This window comes from Myotis lucifugus, unplaced genomic scaffold, assembly GCF_000147115.1.
Source record: "Myotis lucifugus unplaced genomic scaffold, Myoluc2.0 scaffold_0, whole genome shotgun sequence".
Classification (NCBI taxonomy): domain Eukaryota; kingdom Metazoa; phylum Chordata; class Mammalia; order Chiroptera; family Vespertilionidae; genus Myotis; species Myotis lucifugus.
Genome location: NW_005871048.1, coordinates 11,791,798 through 11,802,455, shown reverse-complemented (window position 1 = coordinate 11,802,455; position 10,658 = coordinate 11,791,798). Strand labels below are relative to the sequence as shown.

Here is a 10,658-nt window from a genome sequence, read left to right as displayed (position 1 = left end):
TGCACTGTTGTGAGGATTAAATGAAATGGCATAACAGAAGTGCTTGGAATTAAACCTTGTATAATATAAGTAGGGGCTCAGCAGAGGATAAGTTGGCCCATGTGAAATTGCCATTTACATAGGTCCAAAATGGCCAATAGTGACAATTTCACATGGTTCAACCAGCCATTAGCCTGATATTTAAGCATTGAGGAGATCAGTGTCCAATTGGCTGGAATATTGAGTACAGAGGAGGTGAAACCTCAGAGTTGACTCTTATTTAAATCATCAAAGATTTAAGGAATGCCAGCACCCTGCTAGGCGCTTTAAATTCGGGGAGATTTTCTTGACTCTGAGCTGGCAGTTAAGCAAAGCTCATTTAAGAGCCAGGATAACTATGTGGCTAGGAGTCTAGAATCTGGGGAGTGATTTCTTGAGATCAAAGTCCAGCTCTGCTACTCACCAGCTTTGTGACCTTGAGTAACTTTGTTAAATAATCTGAGTCTCAGTTTTCTCCATGACATGGGATCACACAAGGTTGTTGTTGGGACTAAATAAGTTAATGTATGTAAAGTTCTTAGAACACTGAAGTGTTAGTTATCATTAACTTGATTGAAAATAGGTGGTTTGGCCTGATAAGCCCCATGGACAGAAATCAGAACCCGAACAATGGAAATCAGCCTTGCCTTCCTGATCAGCCCCAATACAACAGCTGGGACACCCCTTGGGAAGCTCAGGAATGGAGGATGAAACCACCCAGGAGAGCTCAGTGAGAAACCTCCCAGCCAATGGCATTGCATACTCTCTCCTGGTGTTTCAAGGGAAGGGCAGAGAACTTTGTAGTTAACCAGAGCAGAAGTGACTAACACATGCCCTACAGAACCCAGTGAAAAAAGATGATAGGAGATGAAAGGGAGGGGAAAGAGCTATCACACACCAAGAAGAAATATACTCTGCTCATTCTGGTGGGAAATGAAAACATTATTTGAATCCACCATTTATTTAGAAACTCATATTAATTAGGACAAAGACATTGTAAGGAAAATGATAATAATGTCCTATGGGTTTTCTCATAACCACTTTTATGTATATTATTTGACTACACACACACACACACACACACATACACACACACACACACACACAACCTGTGAGTCAGGTAGGCGAAGCCAGCATTCTATTTAAAGATGAGAAACTGAAGGATCAGGGAGCTTAAATGACATACTCAAGCCTACCTGGGCAATAGGTGATGAAGCTGGAATTTTAGTCCCTTAAAGGCAGGGCCATGTTTATCTTTTCTTTTCCCAGCACCAGGCACCAACCTCACATTTATTGAGCAATTGAATGGGGGTGGAGAAAGGCTGTTCCACTTTCTCAGGCTAGTTCAGGTTCTCAGTCTAATGGCTCTAATGCTCATACTTTGTAGAGTCCTGAACCTGTAGTTGGGCAGTAATTCAGAGGCATCTAAAGGAGGCAAAGGAAAGAGTTTCAACAGTGTGTGCTAGGACAGATTATAGTACACATAATCAGCATTAAAAAATGCCCTTCTCCATAACTCTAATAACAGGTGAGACTATCCACCCATACTTCTCAGGCTGCCATTTATAATCTATTTGCACATCTGAAAAATGAGGAGATAAAGCTTGTAAGCTATATGCTATATACATTTGCTTAGTAAATACACAATTTGATTTGCCCCACATCTCATTAGGGAAAGAACTGGCAGAGCACTAAAATCTCAAGAGGGCCCGGCTGGTGTTGCTCAGTGGTTGAGCACTGATCCATGAACCAGGTGGTCATAATTCGATTCCTGGTCAGGGCACATGTCCGGATTGTGGGCTCAATCCCTAGTAGGGGGAGTGCAGGAGGCAACGGATTGAAGTCTCTCATTGATGTTTCTATCTCTCTATCCCTCTTCCCTCTCTCTCTAAAAATCAATAAAAACATATTTAAAATCTCAAGAGGATCTTTCAATAAACATATTTTCTTCTTGGACCTCTGAATGTAAGAGAAATCTGAGATTGAGACTGGGCAGTCTCAGGCCTTGCTTTGGGTTTTCCCTTAATGTAAAGGATACTCCCCCTCCATCAAGATGCAGGGAAACGTGTAATTCTAAGTGTCCAAGTCCTCCCACCCCCCACTTCTGTTTCAAAGAGTTTTTTGGGACTCTGAACTGATGGTAGGATAAGATGAGAGAGTGGCTCTCCAAATGGAGCATGCTCAATGGAGGAGTGGGGAGCCTGGAGGCATCACAACTATCTGGAAGATAAATGGGCTCTGTGCTTTCTGCTGTTAATGGTGGTCCCTCAATGTCTAGAAAGGAGAGTGACATATATAGCAATGCCATGCTGATACAACTTCCACTGGGTTTCCTGGTTCTGGTAACAGACAACGTTTGCTACCAAGGGATAAATATTTGCAGTTTTTATTTGCTATCTCTGTAGTCAGTGATTCTAATCTGTTTGTGATGAGTGGAGAAAATCCTCAGGGCATAAATTTATTTAACTTATCTTTGCTCTCTTGAATCCTTCAGAATTTCCTCTTTATCTTTCTGCAAAGTTGCCCACAATGTGGAGTAGGATGTGTGTTTTCCTCATTCTGCAACTTTAGAAAATTTTATTCTTTCATTTCTTCCTCTATACTCTCGGTCCTATCCTTATGAAACTCTTATTAGAAGGCTGTTGGAATTACTGCATCTGTTTTCCAAGTCTCTTAACTCTTCCCTCATGTGTTTTTCTCTTTGTCCTTTTGCCCTATGTTCTGGGTCAAATTTTCAGGTCAATCTTCAGGCTCACATATGCTTTTCATTTGTGTCATTACTGCTCTTCATCAGAGTATTTTTAGTAATGAAGCCAACATAAGAAAATTGCAAAAACTTGCAGAAGGTAATAATGATCAAAATAAATGGAGATACTTACCATGTTTGGATATGAAGACACTGTAACACAGAAGTGGCAATTTTCAAGTTAACCTATAAATCCAAAGCAATCCTAGTAAATTGTCTTTTTTAAAAAATATATACTTTATTGATTTTTTACAGAGAGGAAGGGAGAGGGATAGAGAGTTAGAAACATCGATGAGAGAGAAACACCGATCAGCTGCCTCCTGCACACTCCCCACTGGGGATGTGCCCGAAACCAAGGTACATGCCCTTGACCGGAATGAACCTGGGACCCTTGAGTCCGCAGGCCGACGCTCTATCCACTGAGCCAAACCGGTTAGGGCTAGTAAGTTGTCTTTAACAGACAAGCTGTCTAAAGTTTATTGGAATATGTTTCAAGAATGAGGATTTTTGGCAGCGCACTCGGAGCTCCCGGATCTGTCTCTTGCTTCAACAGTGTTTGGACGGAACAGACCCAGGGATGCCCCTTCTTCCAGCCTCCGGCCACTCTCCTGTGTCTTATCCACTCACCACCTTCAGGACCACCCTCCGGACCAGCCAACACCGGTTTTGTTGGTGTTTTTTTTTTTCTACCTTAAACTCCTTATTGCCTAACAACCATGAGCTCCCAAATTTGTCAGAATTATTCCACTGAGGTGGAGGCTGCGGTCAACCGCCTGGCCAAGCCGCATCTGCGGGCCTCCTACACCTACCTTTCTCTGGGCTACTATTTCGACCGCGATGATGTGGCTCTGGAGGGCGTGGGCGAGCTGGCGGAGAAGAAGCGCGAGGGCGCGGAGCATCTCCTAAAGTTGCAGAACAAGCGCTGCGGCCGCATTCTCTTCCAGGACGTGCAGAAACCTTCCCAGGATGAGTGGGGCAAAACTCAGGACGCCATGGAAGCCGCCCTGGCCTTGGAGAAGAACCTGAACCAGGCCCTTTTGGATCTGCATGCCCTGGGTTCGACCCGTGTAGACCCCCATCTCTGCGACTTCCTGGAGAACCACTTCCTGGATGAGGAGGTGAAACTCATCAAGAAGATGGGCGACCACCTGACTAACCTCCGCAGGCTGGCCGGCCCCCAGGCTGGGCTGGGCGAGTATCTCTTAGAGAGGCTCACCCTCAAGCACGACTAGGAGCCTTTGGAGCCCAGAGGCCTTTCCGAGCCCCGCACCACCCTGGCATCTCTGGCTTTTACCTGAGCCTCTTCCCGAAACTACTAGGCATTCCTTTAACCACCCTGGAGCCCTCTCCCATGCATTGGACCAAATGAGACAATAAAGCTTTTTGCAACAACAACAACAAAAAAGAATGAGGATTTTTACCTCCTCTTCTGCTTAAGACTCCACTAAATTGATAGTTAAGGAACTACATCAACAAAAAGAAAGTAGAAACCTGTATAAGACAAAGAGAATAAAGAAGATGAAAGCAGACAAAAGAATTAAATGCAATTTTAGAAGATAGGACCAGATAGAGGAGCAGTGAGTGATTTCACAATGCAGAGGAAGCAACGATCTAAGCCACCCGGAGGGGCATAACCACTAATAAGTGAGCCAATTCACCTGAGGGAAAACTGTGAGATGCTCAGCTTTGGAGACAGTAGGTACAATGAAGGGCTGGGTTGAGCTGAGGAGCTAAAAACAGACGTTGTTGAAAGTTTTCTTTTGGAGTGGTCATATCCTTCCCTCTCCTCACAAAGTAAGGCTACTCATTTCCAAGTCTAGTGACTGAAGAGTTATATTCTGCTGGGGGCTAATTCCAGCAGGTCATAAAGTTCATAAAATGTTGATGGAACTAGAGGCTTCAGCAGGGCTGAATAATATTACCTGCTGCTGGAATAGCTGAAAGCATTTCCCCAAACCTGAAAATCTGCATATATAATTGCCTGCTGCCAGACAGCTGAGGGCAGTTTCCCCAACCTGATAATTTTACTGTTTACCAGGCCTTACCTTTGATATGTATATCTGCTTAGCTATAGGGCAAAAATGTGTGAATAAAAAACCCTGGGTCCAGAGATTCAGAGAGACCTTAGTTACTAAAGCTAAGCTTCCCTGGCTCCCCCATGTATTCCAAATTTATATCTCATGTCAAGTCTCTTTATTAATTAGTCCTTCCTTTCCTTCCTTCCTTCCTTCCTTCCTTCCTTCCTTCCTTCCTTCCTTCCTTCCTTCCTTCCTTCCTTCTTATGAACTCCCTGCTAAATGGAGCCTACAGGTCAACAAGTCCTGCCTACTCACTCAGAGCCTCCAAGCAATATTTTGGAGGCTCACTCTTAAATATGAACAGAAAGCCAAGGCTCCCAGGCAACTGAGGAAAACTGCAAACATGAAAGAGAAAGATAGTCACAAGAATAAAGAAAAAAAAAATCTGAAGGAAACAAACAGAGAAGGATATTTAAAAATCTACAACCCTAAAGAAATAAGTGAAGTGAATGTATTCTTATACCCAGAAGTAGAGGTTATGTAAAAAGATAAATAAAAAAACAAGAAATAAAAATTTCTTCTGGAAATAAAAATTAAATTAAATTAAAACATTCATTAGAAAGATTGAAGAATAAAGTTGAGGAAATCTAAAAACTAGCACAAAAAGACATTAGCACAAAAAAATAGAAAAGAAAACATAATTAACATAAAGGACGAATCCAACCAAAATGATTTCTTAAAATAGAGAAGTGAGAAAACAGAGAGGTGGAAAATATGAAAGTAAGATGACAAACTTTTTTAGCAGTAAAACAAAAATCTCTGGATGATAAATGTCTTTTTTATGCCCAAGAAAATGGATGAAATAAAATCCTTATAAAAGTATGTAAATTGTGAGATGTCAGAGTTCTGGGGGAAAAGAGAAGATCCTAATGGTTCCCAAAGAGATAAGGGGGGGTGGGAGGGGGGACGGGAGCAGGGGCGGGGCAGTCATTTGCAAGGAAACAGGCACCAGGTAGGAATAGGATTATTCAACAGCTACAGTGAATGTTAGAGATCAATAAAATAGTGCCTTCAAATATTTGAAGGAATATTAAGGTTCAGTCTAGACTTCAAATCCCAGCCAAATTATGACTCCAAGGAGTGGCTAGAATAAAGACATTTTCAGAAGGGTAAGAACTCCAAAATATTACCCATTTCTTCTTTTTAAAAGACACTGGGGGAGGAACAGCACGAACCTGAGTCTTGGCTTCTTGCCTTCCTCCATGGACAATAAGTTTCAGCACCAGCTCCACCTTTTCCACCAACTACTGGACCCTGGGCTCCATACAGTCACCCAGCCACCAGGCCCAGCTGGCCAGCAGTGTGGCCAGAGCCTATATATGCCCTGGGGGCTCGGGCTCCCAGGTCTCCATGGCCTACTCCACGAGCACGTGGGGCGGCTAGGGGTCCAGGGTCCTGGCTGCAGAGATGGCCCGGGGTCTGGCAGGCATAGGGGGCATCCAGAGAAAGAAAGAGATTATTCAATACCTGGAGAGGGTGAGTAGCCTGGAGGTTGATAATAGAGGAGACTGGAGAGCAAAATCCAGACACACCTGCAGAAGAAGGGACCCCAAGTCAGAGACTAGGGGGCATTACTTCAAGATCCCAGAGGACCTGAGGGCTCAGGTCTTTGCAAGTTCTGTCGGCAATGCCTACATTATTTTGCAGATTGACAATGTCTATCTTGCTGCTGATGACTTCAGAGTCAAGTATGAGATGGAGCTGGCCATGCACCACTCTGTGGAGAGAAACATCCAGGGTTCCAACAGGTCACTAATGACACCAACATCACTCAGCTGCAGTTGGAGACAGATCAAGGCTTTCAAGGAGGAGCTGCTCTTCATGAAGAAGAACTACAAGGAGGAAATAAATGGTCTACAAAACCAGATTGCCAACTCTGGGTTGACCGGGGAGTTGGATGCCTCCAAATATCAAGACCTCAGCAAGATCATGACGAACATCCATGCCCAGTATGACGAGCTAATTCAGAAAAACCAAGAGGAGCTAGACAAATACTGGTCCCAGCAGATTGAGGAGGGCACCATAGTGGTCAACTCACAGACTGTCAAGACAGGAGCTGCTGAGATGATACTCATGCAACTGAGACGTATGGTTCAGTCCTTGGCGACTGACCTGGACTTGATGAGAAATCTGAAGGCCAATTTTGAGAACAGCCTGAGGGAGGTGGAGACATGCTATGCCATGTGGATGGAACAGCTCAATGGGATCCTGAGCAGCTGGAGGCAGAGCTGGCTCAGACCTGGGCAGAGGGGCAGCACCAGGTCCAGGAGTACCAGGCCCTGCTGAACACCAAAGTCAAGCTGGAGGATGAGATTTCTACCTACTGCCTCCTGCTGGAAGAAGGGAAGGACTTTGATTTTGGTAAAAACGTGGACCACAGCAACTCTATGCAATCCATCCAAATGACGACCACCTGCATGATGGTGGATGGCAAAGTGGTGTCTGAGGAGCACCCCTTAGGGGGACAGTAGGCCAATGAAAGTTCAGAGATCATTGAACATTTAAAAAAAAAAGCAATTGGAAGATTTTCAATTCTCTTAATGGCAGGATAAATCAATCCTTCCATTGAGGTCAACAATAGAAAAAACTACATAACATATACCTATTTATTTAATACTAGAAGCCTGGTGCACAAAAATTTGTGCACTGGCGGCGGGGGGCGGGGGGCATCTCTCAGCCCAACCTGTGCCCTCTCACAGTCTGGGACCCCTCGGGAGATAACCACCTGTTGGCTTAGGCCCACTCCCCTGGTGGCAGATGGCACGCCTGATCCCGCGGTGCCTGCCCCGTCTCCCCGGTCACACACGGCAGGCCCGGATCCCGGCACTGGGGCGGGTGGCGGCTCGGGATCGTGCTGCCACCCACCTCCTCCCCCGACCCCCACCCCCGCCACCCCGGGCCGCACATGGCAGACCCGGATCCCGTGCTGGGGCGGGCAGCAGCTGGGGATCAAGCTGCCACCTGCACAGGGCAGGTGCAGCAGGATCTGCCTGCAGTATGCAAATTTAACGGCCATCTTTGTTGGATTAATTTGCATACTCTTCTGATTGGCTGATGAGCATAGTGAAGGTATGGTCAATTAGCATCTTTGTCTTTTCTTAGTGTAGACTAGAGGCCCGGTGCATGAATTCGTGCACCAGTGGGTTCCCTCGGCCTGGCCTGCGGGATCAGGCCAAAACTGGTTCTCCAACATCCCCTGAGGGGTCCCAGATTGCAAGAGGGTGCAGGCCAGGCCAAGGAACCCCACCAGTGCATGATTGGGGCCAGGGAGGGACGTGAGAGGTTGGCCCTCTGGGGAGGGACCGAAGGAGAGCTGCAGGGTGTGTCTGGCCCATCTTGCTCAGTCCCAATCAGCTGGACCCCAGCAGCAAGCTAACCTACCAGTCGGAGTGTCTGCCCCCTGGTGGTCAGTGCATGTCATAGAAAGTGGTTGAGCAGCCTTAGCATATCATTAGCATATTACGCTTTGATTGGTTGACTGGTCAACTGGATGACCAGACACTTAGCATATTAGGCTTTTATTATATAGGGTTATATATGTTTAAGTATGTATAATATATAATATTTTAAATATACAATTAAATATATATTTTATAAATATAAATACAATATATATTTTAATTTTTCTTAAAAGCATCAAAGAGCTGATAAGACAGTGAAGGATTTTCATGCCAAAATTTGGATGAATATGAGAAGCAAGTACTCAAAGCTGCCTTTGCCCCAGTCAGGAAGAAACAGCTGCAATGTGGAGCTGTGGTATTTGGCAGCCTCACTGGCAAAACAGATAAAAGAGACTGCCAAGTGGAGAGTCTGATAAATACTCACACACTAAGTTGAGGTCCTGAAGAGCTTTACTCTTAGAGCAAGCTTCCCAAACCTGTCTGCACATTAGAATCACTGGAGAGCTTCTAACAATTCCAAAGCACAGGCCACCCCACAGACCGATTAAATCACAGTCTCTGGGATGGGACACCGGCATTGGGGTATTTTGAAGCTCCCCAGACAATTCCAAGTTGCAGATGAGTTGGGGAACCACAGCGGTGAGAGTGAATGGGAGGTAACATTGTCCTCACATGGGTGACTCAGAGAGTCTCAAGTCTGGGACTTCAATTACAGTGGTCCCTGCGTGTCAGCTGCAAATGAAAATGCTCTGTGGGGCATTATGTTCTCATCCTTGGCCTCACATTATTTCTACAAATAAAATTTCAAATGCAGTGTCATAGCATAAGTTCCCTATGAATGAGAAACAGGGGGATAAAGACAACAGTCACAAACCCACAAAAGCATACAACTAGATAGCATAGCATGTAATTTCTTCTAATGCCCTGTGCTCAATCTAGAAAATTTTCTAAGAAAAACTGCAAGACAAATACTCCTATATCTGTGGTTGGCAAACCGCGGCTCATGAGCCACATGCGGCTCTTTGGCCCCTTGAGTGTGGCTCTTCCACAGAATACCACGTGTGGGCATGCACGTACAGTGTGATTGAAACTTCGTGGCCCATGCACAAAAGTTGGTATTTTGTGGAAGAGCTGGTATTTTGTGGAAGAGCCACACTCAAGGGGCCAAAGAGCCGCATGTAGCTCGCGAGCCGCAGTTTGCCGAGCCGCAGTTTGCCGACCACTGTTCTAGATTATGGTATGAAATAACTTCAGAACTCCAAGGCAATATTGACAATTGAAAAAATGGAAGTGATAAAAAAAGCATCCCTATATATCATCTTATCTAATAAAGATGGGATATGCAAATTGACCATCACTTCACGACAAAGATGGTGGCACCCACAGCCAATAAGGAGGGAATATGCAAATTGACGTGATAAAGATGGCAGCGGCTGGGCAGGACACTTGTGTCATTGCCATGGCAACGACGCAGGTGTTCTGCCCCGCCCTGGCCGCTCCAGGCCTTTGGGCAGTGCGCGAAGGCGGAAGGCGGCTCCCAGCCGGAGCAAAGGCGGAAAGGCAGTGCCATCAAGCCAGGGGAAGGAAGCCCTATTCTTGCATGAATCTTTGTGTATCGGGCCTCTAGTTAGTTATAAGAACTGTCGGGGGGGGTGGGGGGCATGCAGGGAGAGGGGTGTAAGCACTCAGAAAAATATTTCCAGATGCATTTAATTTAAAATAAATGCTTCTTGCTCCAATTTTTTTTAAGCCACAATAGTAAGATCCATTCCCCCCCCCCCCCCCTCTCTGTAGGGTAGGAAGAGATCAACAAAATCAAATTGAAAGCAATAGAAAAAGAGGAGACTCGAGTTTTTATATTACACTGGAAAAGCCACCTAGATATCTCAGATTTTAAGAAGCGTGGGGCCTAAATCTTGACATCTCTTTCTCCCACCTCACAGTCATTTCCATTTCTCCCCATACAAGACTTACTGCTTTTAGCCAAGCATTGTGTTGGACCTTGGGGATGTGACAACCTCAAGTCGTTGTTAGCACAACGAGAGTGGGAGAGAGATCAGCCAGATAAGCCAGCAGGCAGTTACAATTCAGAACTCAAATGCAGAGGTGTGTGCAGAGTATGAGGAAGCCTGGAACTCGGATCACTTCCCAAACACACCCATTATCCTTCCAAAGATGAGAAGCCACAAGAAGATACAAAATCTAAAAGCGTTGTCACTTGTGATTGCAAAATAAATACCCCATGATATCACTTGGACAGGAAAGAGTGAGGTGGATTTGGGAAGGTGAGTGAAGCATGGCAGCCATGCTGTGTGCACAGATGGTGGAAGGCCCTCAACAGGCCAGCCAGGACCTCTGCCCCAGGCCCCTGACCTCTGTGCCTGTCTGTACCAGAGTCCTTGTCCTGCTGCCTCC

General features: G+C 45.4%; 1 protein-coding gene and 1 pseudogene across 1 annotated transcript; both read left to right on the top strand.

The window, feature by feature from the left end:
* The first annotated feature begins 3,259 nt into the window (after positions 1–3,259).
* Positions 3,260–4,011, top strand: LOC106694382 (ferritin light chain). Its single transcript, XM_014461608.2, has one exon. It carries the CDS (start codon positions 3,481–3,483, stop codon positions 3,994–3,996), a length of 516 nt encoding a protein of 171 aa, XP_014317094.1. The 5' UTR covers positions 3,260–3,480; the 3' UTR covers positions 3,997–4,011.
* A 1,666-nt stretch (positions 4,012–5,677) lies between these two features.
* Positions 5,678–7,393, top strand: LOC102431615 (annotated as a pseudogene).
* The last annotated feature ends 3,265 nt before the right edge of the window (positions 7,394–10,658 follow it).